Source organism: Notamacropus eugenii, chromosome 5, assembly GCF_028372415.1.
Source record: "Notamacropus eugenii isolate mMacEug1 chromosome 5, mMacEug1.pri_v2, whole genome shotgun sequence".
Taxonomy (NCBI): Eukaryota; Metazoa; Chordata; class Mammalia; order Diprotodontia; family Macropodidae; genus Notamacropus; species Notamacropus eugenii.
The window spans coordinates 100,414,014-100,440,783 of NC_092876.1; the positions used below are offsets into that span (position 1 = coordinate 100,414,014).

General features: G+C 36.6%; 1 protein-coding gene across 3 annotated transcripts; it reads left to right on the forward strand.

Moving 5' to 3' along the window:
* Positions 1–59: 59 nt before the first annotated feature.
* UFM1 (ubiquitin fold modifier 1) lies at positions 60–26,114 on the forward strand. Of its 3 annotated transcripts, XR_011967285.1 has the most exons (7): positions 1,111–3,149; positions 3,245–3,301; positions 18,226–18,283; positions 21,204–21,243; positions 22,627–22,659; positions 23,986–24,426; positions 24,524–26,114. XR_011967285.1 is itself a non-coding variant. In XM_072610420.1 (6 exons), coding segments are annotated over exons 1-6 (258 nt in total). In that variant the 5' UTR covers positions 1,111–3,147; the 3' UTR covers positions 24,054–26,114. The 3 variants fall into 3 exon arrangements, 2 of the variants coding, with proteins under 2 accessions (XP_072466520.1, XP_072466521.1); XM_072610420.1 differs by having other exon boundaries at positions 23,986–26,114; XM_072610419.1 differs by lacking the exons at positions 21,204–21,243; positions 22,627–22,659; positions 23,986–24,426; positions 24,524–26,114 and having other exon boundaries at positions 60–3,149; positions 3,245–18,283.
* The last annotated feature ends 656 nt before the right edge of the window (positions 26,115–26,770 follow it).

The following is a 26,770-nucleotide window of genomic DNA, read 5'->3' on the forward strand; positions in this document are numbered from 1 at the left end:
GCCCAGTTCTCAATCCATTAAGCCACACTGCCTCTTAAGACATCTGGGAGAGGGTACTGGGATTCATTGGTTTCTCTACTTTGCATCCGCTACTTTTGTTTTGTTTTTGTTTGTTTTGTTTTGTGTCCCACTCTTTGGGACCCCATTTGGGATTTTCTTGACAAAGATATTGGAATGTGTAAGGGGCGCTGACCGCCACACCATCTGGGATGCCACACTGATGGACATCAGGTAAACTGAGTCCGGAGCAGGGAAGGGTGAACAAGATGGTGCTGGAAGGGACGGCCCCACCCCTGGTTTGTTGTTGTCACTATAGTTCTAGTTTGTGTTCATTTCTATAGTTTCGGGTTTGTTTATATGTGTTACCATGGTTCACTGGGCTAGCTGGCAGAGACTATACAATCAGAGCGCTTGCTTGAATAAATCGGAGTTGCTTCACTGACCCGCTCTCCCACCTCATTCTTTTACTCACGAGCTCCACAGGAGGACAAGCAGCCTGCTGGCCAGGCATAAGACTTGCTCCTCTCGGTAAGCTATGCCGACACCATAGCAGGAATGGTTTGCCATTTCCTTCTCCAGCTCATTTTACAAAGAAGGAAACTGAGGCAAACAGCATTAAGTGACCTGCCCTGGATCACACAGCTAATGTCTGAGGTCAGATATGAACCCACAAAAATTTGTCTTCTGACCCTAGGCCTGCACTCTATCCACTGTCCCTAGCTGCTCTGCCTGGTTTCAACTCTGCTGAACAAGAAGCCTCTCCCAGAATAAATTCATCACTTCTAATCTCATCTCAGTGCTGCTAACTCAAACCTTTACTGTCACCTCAGACTCTTCTCTCCTCTGAAAGGAGAGTGGGAAGGTGGGGTACCAAACTCCTTCTTTTTGTGTTTGTCCTTTGTTCTGGAAGAGGACCATGACATCATGATGACATGACTTGCAGTTGTCTTTGATTTGAGTGAGGGAAGGCTGTGCAAGGTCACCAACTTCACTTTCTTCTCCTGAGCCATCTGGGTCCAGTGGCCTGATATTCATCAGGAAGACTGGAGATGGCCCAGGATGCCAGGGAGCTCCTGGCCCTTTAAGGCTAAGGTCTTTTCACATTCTTACTTTTGAGTGTGATATACCCATTCAATGAACAGGCTTCTTAAAATAGACAATAATTAATAGAGTAGACTTCAGATTTAACCAGAGCTGGGAAATGCTTCCTGCAGAAAATGGGACATCAATTGGAACCTGAAGTATACCACGGAAGCCAGGAGATGGACAAGAGGAGAGAGAGCATTCCAGGCATGGAGGACAGTCAGAGAAAACACCCAGAGTCAAGAGATGGACAGTTTTGTTCATGGAACAGCCAGCAGGTCAGAATCACCAGACTGAAGAGTACATGTTGGGGAGAAGGTATAACAATATTGAAGAGGTAGGAGGGGGCTAGGTTATGAAGGGCTCTGAATGCCAAATGGAGCATTTTGAAGTCCCTCCAGGGGGCAACAGGAAGCCACTGAAGTTTACTGAGTAAGGAGTAACATGATCAGATCTGCATTTCAGGAAAATCACATTAGTGGCTGAATGGAGAATGGATTAGAAAAGGAAGACAGGGCAGGCAGAGCCTTTTATAATTATCAAATCATGATGTGATGAAGGTCTGCACTAGAATGTTGGCAGTGCCAGAGGAGAGATGTTGTTCTAATGCCTCTATAAATAGGTATAGGGGTTAGAAAATGTACTTTCAACTCATTCCACTTTGCATCTGCTTCTCAGTTTGGTTTTGTAACTCCAGGAAACAAACTGGTGCCCTCACTTTTTCCATGTTTTCTTTTGTGTTCCTCCTCTTTCCCTTGAGGGCAGGGGCTTTTTATTAATTTTATCCTTGGCACTTAGCATAGTGACTGGCCCATAGCAGGCGCTAAATACATACTTACTGGATTAAATTGGTTCAGAAAACCCCCAGATGAAGAATCACCTGTACTAATATACGGACCTCCTCTGAAATGTATAGTCTAAGAGCTGTCGGGGCATTAAGCGGTTAGGGTAGCACACGTGAGACTTGACCTCGGGTGTTCTGGGCAGTTGGGCTTGTTCTACCACCTTTATATTATATTGCCTTCGCAATATAAAAAGAATAGTTATAAATGAGGCAAAAGTTTTGGGATAGTGTTATCGGTATGGAGATTCTAGAGTTGAACAGTTCACAAGTATTTACCGCGCAGCAAAGACGATGCTTAATTTCAAGTCGGAGAACTTGAGTTCGAATCCTACCTCTTCCAATTTACCTGAAACTGGGAAGTCATTTGACCTCTCTGGCCTTCATTTCTTCTTCCTCAAAATGAGAGGGTCGGCCCAGCCAACCCCCAACCCCGTGCAGTTCTGTGTCTACGGCTACATAGGATCCACTCTGAGTTCGGCTCATTTCTAGAGGTCGGCTATCTCCGTAGAGGATACCGCAGCACCTTTTTTTTTACCACACAACAGTTTGGTGGCTGGAAAAGAAATAAGCCACACAGCCCGTGGAAGGGTGCGCGACAACCGCGGGAGCAATCCCGGGGTGCTGGGGAAGTCCGGTGTCTGGACTTTGGGGAGGGCCGGTCAGCCTGGAGGGAACACAACTGGCTTGGAGGTGGATCAGGGCACGGGGCAGATATGCCGTCAGCTTACAACTCCTCCTGAGCCGGCAGGACCAGCCCAACTCCAGGAACTGCGCTACTTCCTCCTTCCTTCCCCATCCTGGCCACTTCCGCCCTGGGAGGAGCCAACTTCAGGCCCCGCCTTCCTGCCGCCAGCCTACTACGGAGATGCCTGATCTAAAACAATTTCAGCGTATTTCATTTGCAGTATTTTTCATTTCATTTCTTCCGGTACCGACCCAAGCCAGGCCCTCAAAGCAGAAAGCCGAGGTTCCCCGAGGGCTCTCTGCTTTGGGGTGGCTGAAGACGTGGATATTTTGGAGCCGCTTGTCAGGCAGCACGGAGGGCAGCATCCTGGAGGGAAGCCCCAGGTCCTCAGGTGACGGCAGAGGGAGACGTGGAATCTCCGAGAGTGAGGAAAGGCAGGCCGCGCGGCTCGGGCGGCGGAGACTGCGAAGAATTGAACGGGTGGAGGGATCCGAGCACGCCGCGAGGCTCCCCAAAGGCCAGCCACGGCTGCACTATGTGAGTGACGTGACCAGCAGACCCGATCCTCCCTCAGCCCTTCCCAGGAGGCGTGGAGCCCTCCTCTAACTCGCCTTCTGCTCTTTGCTCTGCAGGTCGAAAGTTTCCTTTAAGATCACGTTGACCTCGGACCCGCGGCTGCCGTACAAAGTGTGAGTGACGTAGCCTCTGAGCTGGGGGCGGCGCGACCCTTCTCTTTCTCCCCTTCTCTCTAGGCCCATCCCCTCCCCCCTTAAGCTGGTAATGGGCGGAGTTTGGGGGGAGGGGTGTGGTGACATTCTCCCTCCCTTCCTGTGTGTATCCAGGTGTTGGATCTCGGAGGGGATGTCTCGAATAGGACTAGTGCAGCTCTCCTTATCGTACCGGGAAGAAAGCCAAGCCCTAAAGAGGTTGTCTTCTTTATCAACCTGCATTTATTAAGCACCTACTTGGTGCTAGGCCCTGGGAGTACAGTGGCCTTTAAGAATCTAACTTTGTGGGAGGTGCTTCCTGAGCCAGCAGTCTCTTTCCATTGATGCTGAGAAGACTCCTCAGCCCCCGCAAGCAGCTTTCTCCAAGGAGGATGCAAAAATAGGTTTCAGACTGTACTTTAGAGAATGATTTTTTCCGTGGTTCCCAAACATTGGCTGTGTGGCTGTAGGCGAGTCACTTGACTTCTCAGATCAATGAGTTGCTCCTTTTCGTTGATAGAGAGAATTTACACTTGGGGTGCCTAACGCCAGTGAAACCACAGCTCCGATCTGGATGTGCAAAAACTGTTGTTCATCCTTGGAACAATGGCATCAGGAGGGTGATTTACAAGTGAATGGGTTTTAAGTGAGGCAGGGCTGTGCATAGTCATCAGCTTCACCCTCTCCTCCAGAATCATTGGAGACAGTGGCAGGATACAGACCAGGACGACTGGCAGTGGAAACCATGGTTGTCCTCAAGGAGTTCACATTCTTCCCACACTACCACTATCCCAGTCTCTAGGGGCTCTCATCTTTAGCCTTATCTGGGACTATTTTGTCCTTTACCTCCTAAAGCTAATTGAGTGTTAAGCTCTGTTTCTTCTACCTCAGAAATATAGATCAAATCTTGATTCTCATCTTCATTGATACAATACCCTAGGGTAACACTGTCTTTTTTTTGTCTAGACTGTTAGAAGAGCCTTGTAATTGGTCTTCCTGCTTCCAGTCTTAACTCCCTCAAATAATAGACTACTTTTTATTATTTTTTATATATATCCTAAGCCTCTATCACAGTGCTTTTGTACGTAGGAAGTACTTATTAAGGCTTATTTAATTACATTAGTTTGGTCTTCTATATTGCTGCCTGAGTAATCTTCATGATGAATAACTGTGTCATTCCCATTACCAGTTTCTTAATGAAATAAAGCAACTCCTCTTCCCCCTTAACCAGAACATTCAGGAGCCTCCATAGTCTGAGTCTAGCTTATCTATCTAGTCTGTTTCATGCTACTACCCTTCATTCATCCACATTCCAGACAAATTAGACACCTTTCCACTTATTTTTCTTGTCCTATCTCATCCCATTTCTCATCCCTGCCAATTTTCATCTGTTGAAGTCACTCCTTTATGTCAAGGCCAAAATGATACTCTTGCTGAAATTTTCTCTATAACTCCATGTGAAAGAGATCTTTCCTTCTTTAAGTTTCTCATAGCACTTTACCTAGCTGTCTTTTGTTCCTATCAAATTCTGCCTTTTTTTATGTATATATTTGTTCTTCATGGGAATATTTGTGCATTAGACTACAAGCTCTTTGAGATGAGGGATTGTACGTTTTTCATTTTTGTATTCCCTTCACCTCGTATAGTACCTACCATATGGTAGGTGCTTAATAAATATTTGTTGAATTTAAAGGTCCTCTTCCTTAAAGAGAAGCAAAGTATGTGAGCCATACTTCAGTTTGTTGAACCACATATTTATAGTTTCTTGGAAAAAACACCTAGTTTTTAATATGAGAAAACCCAGATTTTAGTGTGCTTGTTGACTAGCTGTGAAACCTTGAACAAATCACAAATTTTCTGAGCTTTAGTTTGTTAATTATAGATAGATAGAGATATATAGATATATATTGTATTTCATTGAAAGCAGGGTCTTTATCTTTTTTGTATTTCCAGGGCCTAGCTTAAATAGTAAATGCTTAACAAATGTCAGGTTGAATTATATAGAGATATACTGGAAACACTTGAAAATTTACCATGATTCTTATGTAGAAGAGATTTATCAGTATATCAGGTTCTAAAATGTTTCCTGAAATCATCCATTAGTTATATTGTATTTTATTAAAATATCTTAAGATACTATTGATTACATTAAATATGTTATATGTCAGATTTGAAAATGGTACTGTCAATTAATCATCAATAGAGTTGGAATTCTACCAATCTGTCTATATGTTCCCATCTGGTACACTTGGATTTTTTGAAATGCCAGGCAGAAAACAGGGATAGAGTTATTCATTATCAAACATAAAGAGATTGGTTTTAGTGTCATCATTTGTACTTGGTTCTGTTCTCACTAAGTTGAGGAGCCTCAGTGCTTTTGTATAATTAGGTGAGATGTTTCTATATAAATTAAGTTGAAATTTTGTATACCAACAAATAGAAAATACAACTTAACGGTTTTTCAAAATGAGATGCCTTAAACTTTTAAGGTCAGAAGTAATGTTGGTTTAGACTATAAACTTCTAAAATTATTTTTGTTTATTATTATTTGCTCATTCTTCTTCTCCTGTCAGTCATATGCTTTTTGCCGTTACCTCCTTCTTCACCCTGGCTCACATGTTAAGGTGGCCTTACTCCTTACTAATGCTAACTTTTCTGTCTGGTCAGGTGATCCTCTTCCTTCCTGTTTTCCCTAATTGCCCTTTCTGTCATTCTCACTCAATATCACTTCTTTTCTTTCTTTTTCTCTTGTCTTTCTTTTTCTCTTTTTTATACGGGTATCATGTAAAACATTTCTATTTCAGCCATTTTGGGGAAAAACAGCAAGAAAAATAAAATAAAAAATTAGGCTTCAGTCTGCACTCAAGAGTTTATTGGTTCCCTCTCTCTCTGAAGTTGATAGTATTTTTCTTCATGAGTCCTTCAGAATTGTCTTGGATTATTATATTAATCAGGGTAGTTAAATCTCAGTTGATCATTGTTATAATATTCCTGTTACTATGTAAAAAGATCTCCTACTTCTCACTTGACTCGCTTCAATTCATGTGTCTTCCCAGGTTTTTCAGATCGTACCCCTCCTCATTCCTTACAGCACAATAATATTCCATCACAATCGTATACCGCAGTTTATTCAGCCATTCCCTAGTTGATGGGCATCCCCTCAGTTTCTCATTTATTGCCATCACGAAAATGTGCTGCTATAATTTTTTTTGTATATTTCAGTCCTTTTATTTTTTCTTTCATCTCTTTAGGGTACAGACCTAGTAGTGGCTGAGTCACTGGATGTGCAGTTTCATTGCCCTTTGGGCATAATTCTAAATTTTTTTCCGGAATGGTGAGAACAGTTCAAAATTCCAACAAGTATGCATCTGTCCCTGTTTTTCCACATCCCCTGTAACATTTGTCTTTTTTTTTTTTATATCATGTTAGCCAATCCGATAGGTGTGAGGTGGTCCCTTGGAATTGTTTTAATTTGCATTTCTCTAATTATTAGTGATTTAGAGCATTTTTTTCATATGACTATTGATAGTCTTGACTTTTTCTTCTGAAAACTTCTCATTCTTATCCTTTGGCCATTTTTCATTTGGAGAATGGCTCTAATTTTTATAATTTGGCTGAGTTCCCTATGTAGTTGGGAAAAGAGGCCTTTATCAGAGAAACTTTCTGAAAAAAAATTTTCCCCAGTTTCCTACTTTCCTTCTTATTTGACTGCATTTGTTTTGTTTGTGCCACAACTTTTAAATTTCATGTAATCAAAATTATCTATTTCGTGTTCCCTCTCACACTCCCCCCAATTTCTCTGTCTCATTTGGTCATAAACTCTTTCCTTATCCATAGATCCATAAAATTGTCTTTGCTCCTCTAATTTGTTTATATCACCCCTTATATCTAAATCATAAATCCATTTTAACCTTACCTTGGTAAACATTGTGAGATATTCATCTATGCCTAGTTTCTGCCATACCATTATCCAATTTTCCTGGCAGTTTTTGTCGAATAGTGAGTTCTTGACCCCAAAACTTGAATCTTTGGATGTATCAAACACTTGTGTTTATTGTATACCTAATCTGTTCCACTGATCAGTCACACTGTTTCTTATTCAGTAGCAGATTGTTTTGATGATTACTGTTCTGTAATATAGTTTAAAATCTGGCACTGCTAGTCTGCCTTCACTTTTTTTTTCATTGATTACCTTCATATTCTTCACCTTTTGTTCTTCCAGATGATTTTTTTAAAATTTTTTTAGGTCTGTAAAATAATTCCTTGGTAATTGGAGTGGTATGACTCCGAGTAAGTAAATTAATTTGGGTAGAATTGTCATATTTATTATATTGACTTGAACTCCTCATGAGCAATTAATATTTCTCTGTCTAGATCTTTGTGCAAAAATGTATAAATATGTGAAATTTGTATAATTATGTTCATATATCTCCTGTGAATGTCTTGACAGATAGGCCCCAAACTATATTTTGACTGTCTGCAGTTTATTTAAAATGTGATTTCCCTTTCTCTTCCTGCTGGGTTTTATTGATAATATGTTGAAATGCTGGTGATATCTTTGAGTTTGTTTTGTATCCTTCAACTTTGCTAAAATTAATTGTTTAAATGAATTTTTCAGTGTATTCACTAGAGTTTCTTATCAATTTCTTTTTCTTGTCTTACTGTTATAATTAGTATTTCTAGTACAATATTGAACATTAATGGTGATAATGGACATCCTTGCTTTACCCTTGATCTTGTTAGGAGGGCTTCCACTTTATCCCCATAACAGGTAATGCTAGTTCTTGGTTTTTGATAAATACTACTTATCAATTTTTTAAAAATCCATTTATTCCCATACTATCTAGTGTTTTAAATAGGGATACAGTTTGTATTTTGTCTAAAGATTTTTTCTTGCATCTCTTGATACAATGATATGATTTTTGTTGTTTTTCTAGCACTTAATTTCAGTTTCTTCCCATCTACTGGCACATTCTTTACTGCCTACAAGCATGCCCATGCCTCTCCCATCATGAAAAAACCCTCATTTGATCCTTCAATCCCTGGTAACAATAGTGTAATTCTCTTCTACCTTATGTGGCTAAACTCCTTGAAAAGGCCATCTACAATAGGTACCCCCATTTTCTCTTCTCTCTCTATCCCTTTAACCACTTACAGTTTGGCTTCCAACTTTATCATTCCAATGAAACTGCTCCCTCCAAAGTTAATTGCCAGTTAGTTACAGTGACCTCTTCTTTATCCTCATCTTGAACTCTGCAGCCTTTGACACTGTTGATCACTCTCTCCTCCTTAATACTCTCTTCTCTGTAGGTTTTCAGGACCCCACTCTTTCCTGCTTCTTCTACCTGTCTGACCATTTTTTTCTTAGTTTCCTTTGTTGGATCCTTCTCCAGATCACACCCACTAATAGATGCCCCTCAGCATTCTGTTCTAGGCCCTCCTTTCTTTTCCCTCTGTATTTCTTCACTTGGTGATCTCAGCTTCCTTAAATTTAATTTCCATCTCTAATCTTATGATTCTCCAATCTATCTGTCATGCCCCAAACCTCCCTGCTGACATCTAGTCCTGCATCTCCAAATGTCTTTCAGATATCTCAAACTGAATATCCAGTAGGCATCTTAAACATTTTCAAACTGAAATCATATCTTTCTCCTAAGCCCTTCCCACTCACCCCACCTTTCCTGTTACCATAGAGGAAAACGCCATGGTCTTAGTGCTTCAGACTTGAAACTTAGGAGTCATTGTCTCCTCACTGTCTCTCACCAGCCCTTGCATATCTAGTCCATTGCCAACTACTGTCAATTTTACCTCAACATCTCTCAAATAAACCCCCTTTTCTCTTTTGTTAGTCGCCAGTCAGGTGCAGATCCTTTATCGCTTCATGACTAATACTGCAGTAGCCTACTTGTGGGTTAGCTTGCCACAAGTTTTACCCCACTCCAATCCATATTCCATTCAGCCACTAAAGTGATTTTGCTAAAGTACAGTTACATCCATGTAACTTCCCACTCAATAAACTCCTTTGATTCCCTGTTGCTTCCAGTATCAAATACAAAGTCTTCTGTTTGATATTCAAAGACCTTCTTAATAATCTAACTCCCTCCTATTTTTCCAGTCTTCTTATACCTCACATACCCTTCCAGATACTTAACATTACAGTTCCACCGATGAATATTTCATCTGAAATCAATGACATTTCATAATAGAACCTCATTTTTAGATAAAATAACAAGTATTAATTCATTGGGACAGCTGTGATTTTTGCAATTTAGTTCTTTTAAATTTGTCTGTGCCATCACCTTTCCTCACTGTCAGTCTTCTGGCTGCTTTCTCTTCCTTTGGTTACCATGACACTAGCCTCTTGTTTTTGTTTTTCTTTGTCTGCTTACTTTTCCTTCTTTGCAGAATCATATCTCCTGCTCTCATAAATTTGGTGTCTCATAAGTTTTTGAGTACAATATCTCTTAACCCATCCCTTTCTCTACTGACAAGTCCTCTATCCTAATTTTAGCCATTGTCATCTTTCAGGTAGTTGAGGGCTTGACAACGACTGCTTAAAGGCCAAATTTGAACTTCTGCCTGTTTTTGTATGGCATTGCAAGCTAAGAATGTTGTTGTTTTGTTTGTTTTTTTTATTTTTGGAAGACAACCATGTTCATTCTTTTACATATTTCCTATGGATACTTTCATGCTACAACGGCAGACGAGTAATCTGGTAGATAATTAGTAATAATTGCTAAAACAATCCAAGCTATATGATTTATTAGCAGAACAGGAATAATAAATAGATCAGTGGACTCCCCAACCAGTCCAAAACCCCTGAATACAGAGACAGATTTTTATGTATGAAAACCAATTACTCACATAAGGCCAATTAATTAAAAGAAAATTAACCAGAATATAAGCTAGGATACAAAATTAGGTAATCCGATGTCTAAATGGAGGAAAGATTAGGAGCTTTCCAAGTTGGGAGGGGAAGATCTACAAGTGCAGGTATCCTGAAATCAGAAAAAGAGATGTCTCACTCAGAGGAATAACAAAATAATAACAGATGAAGCAATATTGGGCCCCTTTTCAGATAAAACTTACGGATTACTTGAGTTGTATAATAATGAGAAAACTCCTTGTATCAATCTTCAGATCCAGTTGGATTGCTGGTGATTATAACCTAGGTCCTTAGTTAGGAACTAAGAGACAGGTAGAGGTGGTCCAGCTTCTCAGCCATGCAGGACCAGGTTGTAACAATACAATAAAGTTTTCTCATAAATCCCATAACTGAATAAAGTTTTCACATAAGACAGAAATTGGACTAGACCCCTAATTGAATAGAAAGGGAACTAAATTAGCTCCAGAATTGAGTCATACGATTGAGTCAGTGTGGTTCACTCAATTCCTTAATTCCCTCAGCAGTTGCAACAGAGCCCATCTGTGCTTCTCTCATCAATTCTCACTGCTGCTCAGTGCACTACAAATTGAAGTGATACAGTTCTAACTCAACAGCATTTTCAGTGCCATATATATCACCATACTGCAACCTTTTCTTTTTTTATTAGCATACATACTCATCATGTTGAAACAAGACAAGGAAAAGAAAAAAAAAGCTTTATTATAATTTTTTTACTTCAAGACTGAGGCTGAAATTTTTCTGAACTAAAACTACCCTCAACCACTGTTAGCAAATACTCAGTAGCTTTGGAAATTAGCTTTGCTGAGAATTTAATAATGTTTCTTAGTGAATCAGCCTAAAATTACAAGACAAAATAACCCTTATGTATGAAAATTATACTGTAGTAAAGTCAATTAAACAATAATTAACATTTTTTGAATCATAGGTAATATCAGCCTACTTTATATACTTCCTTCGCTGTTGAAAATTAAAATAAGAAGGAACATCTCAGTTCTATTACAATACAATTTGCAGAGAATGTGTTTTCCAAGCTCAGACTACAGTTCAAGGAGAATTTTTCAGATCTCAGTGGAAGTGCAAAAGAAATTTCCATATTTCAAAATCCATTTAACTATGCAATTGAAGAGCTTCCACCTAACCTTCAACTGGAAATAATCTGCAATGTAAAGACATGCTACAAGCCTAATATCAAGAGACAATTCTAATAGAATTCTTCAAATGCCTTCTAAGCAACGAATATTTTTAAAATCATGTAATTGGGGGTTGATGTTGTTACTTGACAGTATTTGTGGAAGGTACTATGTGGAAAGACATTTTCAAAGGTAATATATGTAAAATCTTACTATGGTTCAACATTAAAAGATGAACATTTTCAATTAATTTTGATAACAGGGAACATGAACTTTGGGTCCAATGAAGCACAATTTTATCCCTCCAAAAAGAAATCCATTGTTTTCATTGGTAGGCCTGTTATTTTTAAAAATTATACTTAATTGTTATTGTTGTTTTTCATCAAGAAAAGATTGTAGAAATTTGTTTTCTTTCTGGTTAAGTACCAACATATTATACTTTATTTTTGCCTCCTGTCCTGTAAAACCTAAAATATTTACTAACTGGCCCTTTACAGAAAAGTTTACTGCTCCTTGACCTAGATTATTGTATATGCTTCCTAACTGGTTTCCCTTCTAATTTTCTCTGCCCATCACCTAGCCTCCAAAATAATCTTCACATGTCTTAGGAATTGACCATGTAATTTATCTGATCAAACACTATCAGTGACTGTTGTTGGAACTGTGAATTGTTCCATCCATTCTAGAGAGTTCTTTGGAATTATGCTAAGAAAGTGACTAAAATACTCTTTGACCCAGATATTCCACAGGTAGGCAAACACCCCAAGGAACTCAGTGACACAAAGAAATGACCATCTATACCAACATATTTACAGCTCCACTTTTTGTAAGAACTAGAAACAAAATAGATAGATGTCCCTCCATTGGGGCATGCTTACATAAGTTGTGGTATACTAATGTGATGGAATAGTATATACTATGAGAAATGATGAATACAGAGAAGTGTGGGAAGACATATGTAGTAATACAAAGTGAAATAAATAGAACCAGGAGAATAGATTTAGTGACCGTTAATATTGTTAATAGAAAGAACAAAAACAACCCTGAAAATGAATGCAGTATAAAGCTATAATGCCTAAGAATGGCCATGAAGAGGACATACGAGAAGACATCCATTCCATTTTCTTACTAGGGCTCTATGCCTGTGAAACACTGCATATGATGTTAGACTTTTTCAATATATTAGTTGGTTTTTGCCACCAAAACAGTTCTAGGGTATTCAGCAAGTAAAGCAGTTGGGTACTTTAGCATTCTGACCACTGAACTGGCCTTGTAAAAGGTAACTTCTAGCACTTTGGGAGCTAAATATTTGATGGCTTTTTTTTTTTCTTTGCATTCTTACAGATAATTTCTTTCTCCTTTCTAAATTCTTCCCCCCTCCCACATTTGAAACAAAACAGCTGCTCCCTTGTAGCAAGTAAGTTAAGCAAAACAAATCCACCCAGATCATGTCCAAAAATATGTATCTTAATCTGTTCCTTAAGCCCTACACTTCTCTTGTCAGGCAGTAGGTATTACAAAATAGATAATTAAATAAAATATGTATTGTTCTAATTATTGAACATTTTATACACAGAAAAATAAATTGTATTATCTAAGTCTGCAAATGTCATTTCACACTAGTGGGAAGAGCTATTTTCTAAGTGAGATCTTTCCATTACTATGGAAAACAGTTTTTAATGGCCGTAATACTTATGTATAATTACTTATAGTACTTTATTTAAAATTTATTAATGTGATGAGTTTTTTTAAACCAGTACTGAAATAAGACTCATTAAAAAAAAGTTTTATCATTTGGATTATTATCATTCTATTAATAGTAAATATAAAAAAATTCTGTAAAAACTTAAGCTTTGCTTATCAAGTCAAAACTTGAAATTTTGGAAGACCAAAGTTAGCAAATAGCAATTGTACAATCACTGTTGTATGTTTGTCCTTTGTTTTCGAGGAGGACCATGACATCAGGGAAATGATGACATGACTTGCAGTTGACTTTGATTTGAGTGAGGGAGTGCTGTGTAAGGTCACGAGACTCACTTTCTCCTCCAGAGTCATCTGGATCCAGTGACCATAGGGATGACTAGAGATGCCCAGGGTGCAATGGGAAATCCTGTTAAGCTAAGACCTTTTCAGGTACTCACTAAGAGTGAGATAAAGCCCTTTCAGTGAATAAGCCTCTTTAAGAAGTGAGTCCAGGGATGTCCCCTTTATTTAGAAAGAAAAAAGAAAAGAAAAGAAAAGCTGGGAGGGAAAGACCCTCTGGGTTGACATTGACATTCACTGTAAGGCTCAAAATATAGCCATTAAGTGGAGCTTGGCAGGGGCCTTTTGTGGTCTAATCTCAGAGCTTCTGAGTGAACTGGGTTTAAGGTTTTGTGAAAGAGGAAAGAAAGAAAGAGAGGAAGGGAGGGAGGAAGGTAGAAAGGAGAGAAATCTAGCCAGTAGACCCCAAGTTAATGGGGAAGCTTCTGGCCGTCAAAATTTGTCTTCCTTTGGAGAGGAGAAGAGGAAGAGAAATTGACCAAGTGTATTAGAATGCACTTTTTAAAATTGTGTTATAAGAAATGGTAAAAAGGATGGGAAGCCTGGGAAGACTTCTGTGAACTGAAGCAAAGTGAAGTCAGAACCAGAAAAGTTCATACAAAAGTTACAACATCATAAAAGAAAAACATCTTTGAAAGGCTTAAGAAAACAACTTCAAATCAATTCAGTGATCATCCATTACTCTGGAGGAATGAAGACTAAGAATGTTATGGATAACTGAGAGAGACTGGAGGCCCAGTTTGAAATAGACATTTTTTGGATATAGACAAAGTTTTGCTTAACTGTGCTTTTTTTTTTTTTTTTTTTTTGCAAGAAGGGTTTCCTTCTCCCTCCCTCCTCCCCCAATTTGGGGGAGATTTGGGAAGAAGGGGAATGTCAACAGGAATAACAGGAAAGAAGAAAAGAAGGAAGGAAAGGAAAGAAGGTCATTGTAGCATTTTTTAAAATGTACAGAATAGAATAGAACTGATGAACTTTCCCCCTCTTTATTCTTTGCAATGAGATTACTGGAGGTAGGGGGTAAATAAGCAGAACACATTGTGTTGTATTGTATTGTAATGTATTGTACATGTATTGTAATAAAAACTATCAGCAAAGTTTCATTTGAAAAAATTTTCAGTGGATCAGTCATCTCTAGGAAAAAATGCAAACTGAAGATTGGCATTTAAGCCCTCTGAGACCTGGCTCTATCCAACCTCTTTGGCTTAAATTTAAGTATTATTCCCCTTTAAGTATTCTTTATTCCAGCCAATTTGGCCCAGTATTTGTTCCCTAACGTCATTATGCCATCTTCCATCTCTGCTCATGTGCACAGGCCTTCTTTCACCAATCCTCTGAGCTGCTCAGATCCTTATCAGCTCAAGGGCTACTCCTTTCCTGTTCCCCTCAAGATATTAGTGCATTCTGTCTCCTAATATTGGAAAACTTTGATCTTTTCTCTGTTTCTCTCCCTACTCCTTTTAGGGGCAGTGATGGTTCATTTTTTTTTCATTGCATTCATAGCATCTAGCCCCTATAAAATTACTAGATATTTAATAAGTATTTGATAAATTGGATAATTTTTGAATTATTCGTTAAGCATATAAGGTTTCATTATGTATTTATAGCATTCTCTACTTAACAGTAATATTCATTTAATACAGATAAAATCCAAGTTAAAAGATACTTGATGCTTAATTTAATAAGTCAGAACTATTTCCAGATTCTCTTCTGCAAAACAACTTGGAATTCAAGGTGCCAGAAATTTCCTTTTACCGGTTTAGAGTTTACAAATAGAGTCCTGGGTTCTAAACTGTTCCTAAAACAGTAATGTACCTGATTTCTTGATTAATGGAATGTCCTTAAAAAAAGTATCTTCAACAATTTGAAACCTAATGCTAAGGCCAAATAATTGTGGGTTTACTTGTACAGATATGCTTTCTCATTGACTCGCCCTCCCCTTTACTGTTTTTTGAGTAGATTTGTCTGTGTGACAGCAGAGAAGTGAGGATCAATAGTGACCAAGAGCCACTCTCCTGACTTACTTTTTTTTTAATGTTTATTTATTTTCAACATTCATTTCCGCAAAATTTTGAGTTCCAGATTTTCTCCCCATCTCTCCTGTCCCCCCACCCCTTGCATTCTGATTGCCCCTTCCTTCATTATACCCTCCCCTCTATCACATCCCTCCCTTCCCTTATCCCCATCCTCTCTCCTTTCCTGTAGGGCAAGACAGATCTCTATACCCCATTACCTGTATCTCTTATTTCCCAGTTATGTGCAAAAACAATTCTCAACGTCCTTTCTTAATACTTTGAATTCCAACTTCTCTCCCTTCCTCCCTTCTCACCCATCCCCACTGAGAAGGCAAGCAATTCAATATAGGCTATATATGTGTAGTTTTGCAGAAGTCTTCCATAAAAGTCATGTTGTGTAAGACTATATTTCCCTCCATCCTATCCTGCCCCACCATTTATTCTATTCCCTCTTTTGACCCTGTCCCTTCCCAGAAGTGCTTACTTCTAATTACTCCCTTGTCTCATTTGCCCTCCCTCACCCCATTTGTCCCCTTCTCCCCTACTTTCATGTAGTGTAAGATAGATCCTCATACCAAATTGAGTGAGCGTGTTATTCCTTCCTTAAGCCAAATGTGAAGAGAGTGTTTTGTTTTTCCTGTCATCTCCTCCCGCTTCTCCTCCATTGAAAAAGCTTTTTTCTTGCCTCTTTTATGAGTGATAATTTGCCCCATTTCATTTCTCCCTTTCTCCTCCCAATATATTCCTTTCTCACCCCTTAATTTTATTTTTTTAAGATATCATCCCTTCTTATTCAACTCACTCTGTGCTCCCTCTGTGTGTGTGTGTGTGTGTGTGTGTGTAAAATCCCTCCAACTACCCAAACACTGAGAAAAGTCTCAAGAGTTACAAATATTATCTTTCCCTGTAGGAATATTAACAGTTCAACTTTAGAAAGTCCTTTATGATTTCTCTTTGCTGTTTACCTTTTCATGCTTCTCTTGATTCTTCTGTTTCAAAGTCAGATTTTTCTATTCAATTCTGGTCTTTTTATCAAGAGTGCTTGAAAGTCCTCTATTTCATTGAATGACCATTTTTTCCCCTGTTGTATTGTACTCAGTTTGGCTGGATAGGTGATTCTTGGTTTTAATCCTGGTTCCTTTGACTTCTGGAATATCATATTCCAAGCCCTTTGATCCCTTAATGTAGAAACTGCCAGATCCTGTGTTATCCTGATTGTATTTCCACAATACTCAAATTGCTTCTTTCTAGCAGCTTGCGATGTTTTCTTCTTGACCTGAGAACTCTGGAATTTGGCTACGATATTCCTAGGAGTTTCTCTTTTCAGACCTCTTTCAGGAGGTGATAGGTAGATTCTTTCAATATTTATTTTGCCCTCTGGTTCTAGAATTATCAAAGCAGTTTTCCTTGATAATTTCATGAAAGATAATATTTAGGCTCTTTTTTTGAACAAGGCTTTCAGGTAGTCCCATAATTTTTAAATTGTCTCTCCTGGATCTGTTTTCCAGGTCAATTATTTTTCCAATGAGATATTTCACATTATCTTCCATTTTTTCATTCTTTTCGTTTTGTTTTGTAATTTCTTGGTTTCTCATAATGTCATTAGTTTCCATTTGCTCCATTCTAATTTTTAAAGAACTGTTTTCTTCAGTGAGCTTTTGAACTTCCTTTTTCATTTGGCTCATTCTGCTTTTTAAAGCATTCTTCTCTTCATTGGCTTTTTGGACTTCTTTTGCCAGTTGAATTAGCCTTTTTTAAAGGTGTTATTTTCTTGAGCATTTTTTGGTGTCTCCTTTAGCAAAGTGTTGACCCGCTTTTCCTGATTTTCTTGCATTGCTCTCTTCCCAATTTTTCCTCCATCTCTCTTTCTTGATTTTCAAAATCCTTTTTGAGCTCTTCCAAGGCCTGAGACTATTGCATATTTGTTTTGGAGGTTTTGGACACAGAAGCCTTGACTTCCTCTGATGGTAAGCGTTATTTTTCCTCCTCTGAAAGGATGGAAGAAAATATCTGTTCACCAAGAAAGTAACCTTCTATAGTCTTATTTTTTCTCCCTTTTTTGGGCATTTTCCCAGCCAGTTATTTGACTTTTGAGTCCTTTGTCAAGAGGAGGGTATATTCTAGGGACCTGTAAGTTCTCAGTTCCTCCAAGGGGGCACAATCAAGGGAGAGGAGTTTACCCCTCTTCTGGCCTGCACACTGGTCTGGGAGCAACCAAAAACTTTGCCCAGAATCTGCAGTTAGAATTCCCTCACCACAACTGCCTCCACCTCCACCATACCAGCACTCGTGACCCCAGGGCTGAGCTCAGGGCTGAGATTCACATCAGCTGCTTAATTCCCCCAGGGGCTCTAGGTGGAGGGCTCTAAAGATGGAAGTGGCTGTTGCCAACAGTCCAGACTGTATTGCCCTCTTCTGGGTGAATGAGCTCTCCCACTGACTTTTGAAGCTGTCTGTGGCATTTGTGGGTTGAGAAATCTAGGAATTGCTGCTGCTGGCTCCCTGAAGCCTGTTCCAGGTCCTCTCCCTGCCGTGCCACACAGCCCATGCTAGGCTACACTCCATGCTGGGCTGGACTGCACTCCACACTGGACTGGGCTGCGCTCCATGCTGGGCTGGGCTGGGCTTCTGACTTACTTTTTGAAAAGACTGGTTGAATTTGATTTATTTAAAGTGAAAGAATATTGAGGTCAAGTTGGAGTATTGGTGGTCATCATTCAGCAGAATTGCCTAACAATTCCATCAGAATACTCCATAACAGTAGAAATGAACTGTGTACTTTTTTCCTAATCTATTGCTCTTTCCTTGCAGACTCAGTGTTCCCGAAAATACTCCTTTCACAGCAGTCTTAAAGTTTGCTGCAGAAGAAGTAAGTATAAAATCATCATTAGTAAATACAGGTTATTGCTTTCATCTTATACATTAGGTAATAATCAGTAGTGGAAAGAGCACTAGATTAGAAATAAGGATCTATGGGTTCTAGTACCTGCTCTGCCTAACTAGTAGTTTAGTTGTGGACAAATCATTTAATCTCCTTTGAGTCTGTTTCCTCTTGTGGCATATGGAAGTCTTTAAGATTCCTTTCAGTTCCAAAATTCTGTGATTATTAAAGACTATAATAATTGATGAAAACATTCTTTGAAATTGAGAAAGAAATCACTTTAATTAAATATTTTATTTTTAAAAATTTGTGTGCCTTTTCATATGATACCTTGGCCAAAGAACCTAATATTTATTCATATCTTAACACAGAAGTATGAATAATATGTTCATGAATTATTGTAGTAAGATGGTCTGCCTAGAGTTATTTATAAATACGGTATTCAATTTTAAAATATGATTCAAACATTACTTCCATTTTCTTACCTGATGAAGGAATAAAGTCTTGATTGTTAGTCTTGACAATAGAATCTAAGAGCTATAATTCATTTTAAATTATTAATTTTATACTGAGGATATTAGCTACTTTTAACATGTTTTCAAATAGTAAACAAGGTAATTACAAATTGAATTTGGAATAAATGAACATTTGCTTTTTTCAAAGTTTGAATAAAAATATAACTACAGTTTAATTTCTTGAGGACAGAGACTGTTTCAAGTTTGTCTTTGTATCCTCAGCACCTTGCATGGTTCCTTGTATATAATTAGTGCTCAGTAAATGTTTGTTGGATTAAATTGCGTTATATTATGTGACCTTTGCAGTTTGTTCAGTCTGAGGTGATTGATGGTTATTTAATTGGTGGTTAGCTTATAGAATATTTACATTTTAGGCATATCAGATCTGTTGTCTCTCCTGAAGATATCAGAGCTAGGTGGCATAGGGGTTAGATAGCTGTTCTTGAAGTCAAGGAGACCTAAGCTTTACCCTACTCGTGAAGGTAAATGAGAGGTAAACAGGTATGACAAGTAAACGAGATGACCTTGTAGAATGGGAATATATCAAGTACCCGGAGCTTAGGATATGGGTAAAAAGTAAGTTTAGTGTGAGTGAGATGAGGGGTGGTGGGGTGAGCTAGAAGGATAGAAGGTTGTGGTCAAAGTGGAACTTAAGATTTCTAGATATTAGAGATAATGTACTTAATTCCCACGAATAATGAAGTTTGATGTGTAACAGTGTCAATACATGTAGCTTCAGTGGGATGAAGGAGGTTATTAAAGTTAGTGACAGTAAATGACACCAACAAAGATGGAAATATGGAGATATACATAAATTGTATGACTTCAGAAGACGAACAGTCATTGAAAAATGTTGATAAGAGGAATGATCCCAAAGTAACTTTGGAGAGCAGATAATATGTGCAGCCTTCACCTAGTGGTATGAGTCATGGATATTGGGATAATTGGTTTCCATTGGAGAGAATTATAAGCATTGTGGCATCTTTAGCACAATGGGAGTGTTATATTGAATAAATGTTAAGGAATACACAACAAAGACAAATTAGGTAGAAATAGACCTTGGGAGGAGTAGGGCTGATTAAAATAGAGATGGTGATTCAGGAAGAGGTAATTGGGATGCATCACAAGCACCTAGTATTACAGAGAATATTAATCGGTATTGGAACACAAAGCAGATTGATTCTACATGCTCTGTAGTGGAACGTAAATGATAGGAATCATTTGGATAGTTTCATCCTCATAGTTGATTTACTGTTTGAAATGTGTCTTCAGGTGATGGCAGAAGAATTGGGACAGTGGGACAGGTAACTGATAATTTGGGAGTCTTTGATATCATCAAATCTCAACCCCAGATGTGTTGTGACTAGTACACCCAATTGTATGAAATTTAAAATCTTATGATCAAGTACTGAGATTCAGAGAAGTGATTGGAAAGCCAAAGAAGCGATTGTGGTATAATTAAGTTAGACTTGAAGAGAAAAGGAAAGAAAAGATATAGGGACTGGAGGAGGGAAGGAGTAGAAGAAATCATAAAAATGTTCTCTTGAGGATGAAGTTATTACTTCAAAAGTAGTTAGTGTTTTTTCTTTCAATTTGACTGTTACTACCTTACCCCATTCCTAGAAAGAAAATAAAATGGCAATGTTTGCTTTTCTGTTAATAACTATGGGACACGTTGCCAAGAACTAGTATCAGCTTCCCACGCAGGTATGACTTAGACAATTGTATGGCCTTTGTATAAAATGAATGTGATTTGAGAAAGTAAGACTAAGTAGGATTTCTAAGCTTTTATAATCCAGGTTTTGTAAACCTGAAATGACTATTGAAATTCACTTAAAAATATTTGAGCAAATTTCTATGTGACTCCACTCATAACTTTGCAAACGTGTTTTGCAAAAAAGTTAAAAAACTTTAGTTATATATAGAATCTTGAAGTACTTTTGACCTTTTTTATAGTATTTGTTGTTTGAAATTTGACATTTTAAAAGGAAAATGTGTAGCATTAGGAAAAGAATTTATATAGTGCATTAATTTCTAACAAATAAACAGTAAGCAGAATTTTACTTTTATTTAAAATTTGAATTTCTAAAGCAGTGTATAATAGTCTACATAGTTATGGTTGTTTTTACATGTATACACACACATTACTCTTACAAAGCAGCTGATAATAAAGCTAAGACTTTCAGATTTCAACTGTCCAATAAGATTAATATTTAGAGAACATGAAAAGCCCTTGACATATGCAAATTAAAGCATTTTTTTCTATTAAGTTCTATAGTTCTGCTTTGCATCATCAGGATTTTTTATTTGTACACTACAAATAATTGTAATTTTTACAGATTTGAAGGTGATTTAGTTTTGTAAAAATAATTTTTGCCATTTCTCTCCTTTAGTTTAAAGTTCCTGCAGCAACAAGTGCTATAATTACAAATGGTAAGAGTTCTTTTTAATATCACATATTATAACAGCTACAGTGAATGAGTAAGAAGAGACAAAATTTATTTAAATTGACTTAAAACGTACACCCTCCTAATATGTTTAAGCATCATTGTCTTATTTATTGATATAAAGGATAAGTATAGGAATCACAGAAGTCTAGAAAAAGGTTTAAACAGTCCTCAAGCCTTTCCATGGTTTTGGCACAGTCCAGTTAATTTTTAAATGTTTTGGGACCTCATTTGAAAGTATTAGATTGTTGTGGGAAACCTCATTTGGGGCAGTTTATTTTTCCATTTGGCATGTTTCTTTGATAATTGAAACTGTATCATGAGTTAGATTGGAAGGTTGCTCTTCTTCTGCCACTTGGTCCTTTATGGCTCTTTGAGGAAAAGCTACCAAAAAATTGATTAGTAGAAAAGGCTGAGGGGAGTGTTTAGCCAGTTTTCAAGAATAGCATGGAAAATTTTTTGTGTAGCAGTGAGTAGTTTAATTACCACTGAACACAGGGTAATAGAGAAAGCTTGGCCTGCATTTGGAAGGATTTATGTCAGATTTTAGAAAGAATTCATGATAATAGTTGAAATGTGTGTTCATCCTGCATTCCCGAAGAAGATAATGCCATCAGAGAAATGATGACATGACTTGCACTTGATTTTGTTTTGAGTGAGGGAGGGCTGTGCAGGTCACCAGCCCCACTTCTCCTCCAGAGCCTTCTGGATCCATTGACCATCAGGATGACTGGAGATGATCCAGGATGAGGCAATTGGGGTTAAGTGACTTGACCAAGGTCACACAACTAGGTAGTGTCAAGTGTCTGAGGGGAGATTTGCACTCAGATCCTCCTGACTCCTGCACTGGTGCTCTAGCACTGCACCACCTAGCTGCCTACAGTTGAAATATTCTTTGTATCAAATACTTGGAATATTTTTCGGAAATATTCAGAAAAGGCTAGACCACTCTTCTTGTAATTCAAGGAATTGCTATGCATAACTTTGGAATCTCTTCTACTCGTAAGATTCTGTACCTAAAAGTAATATTGAAATGATAATTCAATTATCAGAAGAGCTTTCAACTTAGAATACAATTGCTATATATGAATTGTTAACTGTACGTTGTAAGATCTGTTTAGAATTTCTTTTGTACAGCTTAATTGTTTCTGTAATTGACAGAAAACCCAACCCAGCTATAGGTGTAAATATATAATCATAATTTTAGCAATTATGTGTTTACCTGAAAGATGGATATTTATGTTTTTGTATTTAATTTTTTTCACCTTTGTTTATATACCTAGTAAAGCTATTTTAGCAGTAAATCTTCTGTAAATAAAACTTGGTTTAACTAGATATATTTCATCTGATTTTAAAAACTGTTTTACAGATGGAATAGGAATAAATCCTGCACAGACTGCTGGTAGGTGTCTGAAAATTCTACTTGATGCTTAGTAGTTTTATTTTTATTGATATCAGATATGCTTTTTGACAACTCTTTTGTAATCATTAGTTCTTTTTATAACACTCTTTTACATTTTATCCATATTAACTTATGTCCATTATTACACATACGGAATTTATTAGCCTTTTAATCAAATTCACCTATATATCTTAAAAGACAGAAAGGAAACATAGTTAAAACATAAGATTCTACACCAAATAAAATTCCTGTGAAATTGTTTATCACCTAAGGAGTCTAACAAATGACAGCTTTTATAGCAGGGACATGATACAGTTGTGTGTATATTTATATATCTAATAGTAGATAGATTTAAATCTATGCAAAATTATCATATATGCTTTAGTTTATAAAGAAATATAATAAGTTTAATATGTAGCTTTGTTAGTTATACACTTTTAAAATATCTGGCTGTTTGTCAAAATTTAGCATACCTGTTATTTCATAATGTCTTTCGCAATAGTCATTTAAAAATAATTAACATTACATAAAGAAATGTTTAACCAGTTTAAGTTCTGTACTATGTTGAATTTAAATGACTCTTACTATGTAAATAAAATAAAGCTTCATGATTCAAGCAGAACAATGTAAAAATTTTAATTACTGTTCATTTAACCATTTTTTCATTTTTAAGTAAATGATGTCATTAAAATGAATCATTTTTGTAAAATAGAAAAGTCTAAAATCTAATTTTCCTTATTGTGTAGATATCTTAAAAGTTATTGGTAGAAATCAGTTCCATTCAAATTTTTACCTAAAAATAGTCTATAGCAGATACAATGTATGTTGCCTGATATTATGACATTAAAAATTCAGTGATGCACATAATATGAGATGATTAAAAATATCTCCATTGATAATATTCCATAATTGGGTTAAGATTCTAAACTATTTTCATGTTTCTTACAGTTTAGATTTATTTATTTTCCTACCCTTCAGTTTGGTTTTTGTTGTCATACATAAAAGGATTCATGATTTAATTAGTTCACATTGTTAAGTTTTTGAGTTCATTCTGTAGGTTTTTTATTCCTGGTATTTCTACTTTAAATTACTAAGTATTTGTTGGACTGTGAAAGTGTTAAGAACTAAAAAATATCTCTGGATAAAATCAGTATTTTACTGTATCAAAATAATAATACATTTGTTCATATGAATATTTTGACTTGCATTGTACTGCTTCATTATTGATTGTAAAATCTTTAATTTTGATTTTAGCTTGTTGTCTCTAGGTCTTAGGTAATGCTTCACCTTATATGCATACCTGACTTTTTTTTTCCTTTTATTTAGGGAATGTTTTCCTAAAGCATGGCTCAGAACTACGAATAATTCCTAGAGATCGTGTCGGTAGTTGTTAATTTCTGCAGAATGAAAATTAACCGTTATCTTTCCGGATAAACATTGATATTTATTTTGTAATGTTGCATTCGGACTGTCTACAATTTTATGTACCTACTCCTATAAGGACACTGACCCTTTACTTAGAGAAGGAATTCATCCCACGAATAAAACAACTGCCTTAAGAAAGAAGCCAACCTCTCCTCTGCTACCTCACTACATTTATGAAAGGAGTTTCAATTTCATTTTAAAATAGAAAGATGATATTACTGAGAACTAGTTCTTTACCAGTAAAATAAGAAAATGAAAATTTCTTGTTTAAAATTATGTCAACCACAGATTAAATTATTTGTATGACTTACAAGTAAGAATTGCCAGCAAACGTAGAAAGAGGTAAATAAATATGTATTTTACATACAATTTAAGAAAAGAATAACAGATGAATTGATCAACATAAATATTTGTGTTTATTATCATTTGGGTTTTCTAGGTTTCAGTTGACTCCCATACTTCATTTGGATTTCCAGTTATCTCAGAAGTACCATCAGCTGAACAATAGAACTTATTCTAATTATGGAAAATGACATCTTACACCAGCTAGTCTACCTTTGTTCCTGTAGAATTGAATATAGTTAGTAGAAATTTAAATATATCTTTTGCTGAGTTAAAACCCTACATGAGTATATTCTAAGAACTCTCATGTAATCATGATCTTTTGATATAGATAATTCTGCATTGAAATCTGAAAGGGAATGAATACTGTTGAGAAGACCTGAAATCACACAAAGCTCAAGGAAGTGCCATAATCTTTCCTTTAGTAAACTGAACCCAAAGTTCAAAAGGGCTGGCAGGGGAAAAGGAGACAGTTGAAGCACCATGATCACTGAAAACAGAGAAGTCAAAACTGAAGAAAGAAAGGAGCAAGCCATACAGGAGATACAGTGACCCACAAAATCCAGAAAGAATGAGAATGAGTTCCCAAAGGGTTGAAATGAAAAAACAGCAGCAACAGAGTGGAGAAGAAGAAATCAACTACTAGCTTATAGAAACAAGCAGCAGAAGAGAGCCATATATACACTCTTTCTACTACTGCAGAGGATAAAACATCTCTACCTTTCCAGAAACCTTAAAGAAGAGAGAAACCCTTAAAAGATAAAGGAAATGGGTTATGATAAAAAAGTGTTAACACACAGGCATAATGCTTAGTATGCTGGCTTATGTACATTGTATGGAAGTAAAGCTCAGAAAAAAAAGCAGCTTAAATTCTTTGTTATTTTATAGTAGAACAGCCGGTATATATAGCTGTGTTTGGCAAATGCATAAATTATCGTCCTAAACAAAGTTTTCTATGATTTGTTTTCAGTGATATCATTCCATGATGCTCCAGTTTCTGACCTAATGCTCATTGAAAAGGCAAAAGATTCTTATAAAAAATTCAGCTTATCTAGCCATGTGTATTTTCTGAAGGATGTTTTTGGTATTGTAAAGTTATATGTGATATTAGAAAGCTAGATTTAATTGCTCTTAATTATGACTAAGGCCCAACAAGATTCTTAACCATCACAAGTAGTAAAGGCAGTAAAATTAAGGCAAAAAAGTGAACTCTTATATTTTTGAAAGGTATTTACCTAGAAGAGTTAAACTAAACATTGGCCATTAGTTACACAGACCCTTACTGTAAGGATTACAATTAACCAAGGTTATACTTTAATATTTTTCATAAGTCAAAATATGCTTGCATTTATGTGCTGCAGAAAAATAAAATGGTGCAATGAAATAATTTAAATTATTAGGCTCTAATTTGTTAATATTTGTGTATCAAATTCTCATTAAAGATAAATTATATCAACACTTGAGTTTTTTTTTTTTTATTAAATACATTACTTTTTAGTAAGATATATTTAGAACTTCAAGTAGAAATCTTGGGATGACTAAGTTCCCAATTTTAAAATTAAGAAAATTTAATTTTAATTTCTGAAAATGTTATATCTACCTTGTGTTCTGACATTTTTATCGAATTGTTTAGACCTACTGTTGAAATTATTTCTAGTTAATACGCTAAAAATAAAATGTGCTTAGTATATTGTTTTGTTTTGTTTTTCTCCGTGAAAGAAGACCTTAGAGGATTGTAGAATATTAGCCAACAAAAGGAATTTTGGAGATTAATCTAGGCTAAGCACCTTATTTTTCAAAAAAGAAAAGCAAAACCCACAAAGATTGATTGGCTCCATGCGATAAAACTAGTGAATAGCATGACCAAATCTAGAATCTGTGCTTCCTAATTTCCAGTTCAGAAACCTTTCCATTATGTCATGCAGTCACCAAAACATGCACATGTGCACACACATACACCACACACTGAAATTTCTGGTAACCATTTACCTTGCTGGCAACAACATTTCCTTTAAAATTTTTTAAAAACCAAAATTTGCTTAGACCCTTTGGTGAGGCTAACATTAAAAGAATTTAAAGAAAAATTTTAAATGCATTTGTAATAGTACATCATAATATTTAATTCTAAGGTTAGATGGATAGCAAAAAATACATGTTTTGATTCATTTACAGAGTACTTTGGGTTTGCACAGGCTAGCTTCCATTTAACACAAAAAGAGACAGACTTACCTTGAATGACTTGTCCAAAGTCACTGATACCATTAGACAGGGAATTGAAATGAACCGTCTGTCATGTTCTCTGTGCTTTCTCCCTCACCACACTCCTTTTAATCCAAGGGTAGCA

Bases quoted from the DNA above. Each gene is read 5' to 3' on its own strand.
- UFM1 (XM_072610419.1), top strand. From the start codon at position 2,793: ATGCCTGATCTAAAACAATTTCAGCGTATTTCATTTGCAGTATTTTTC.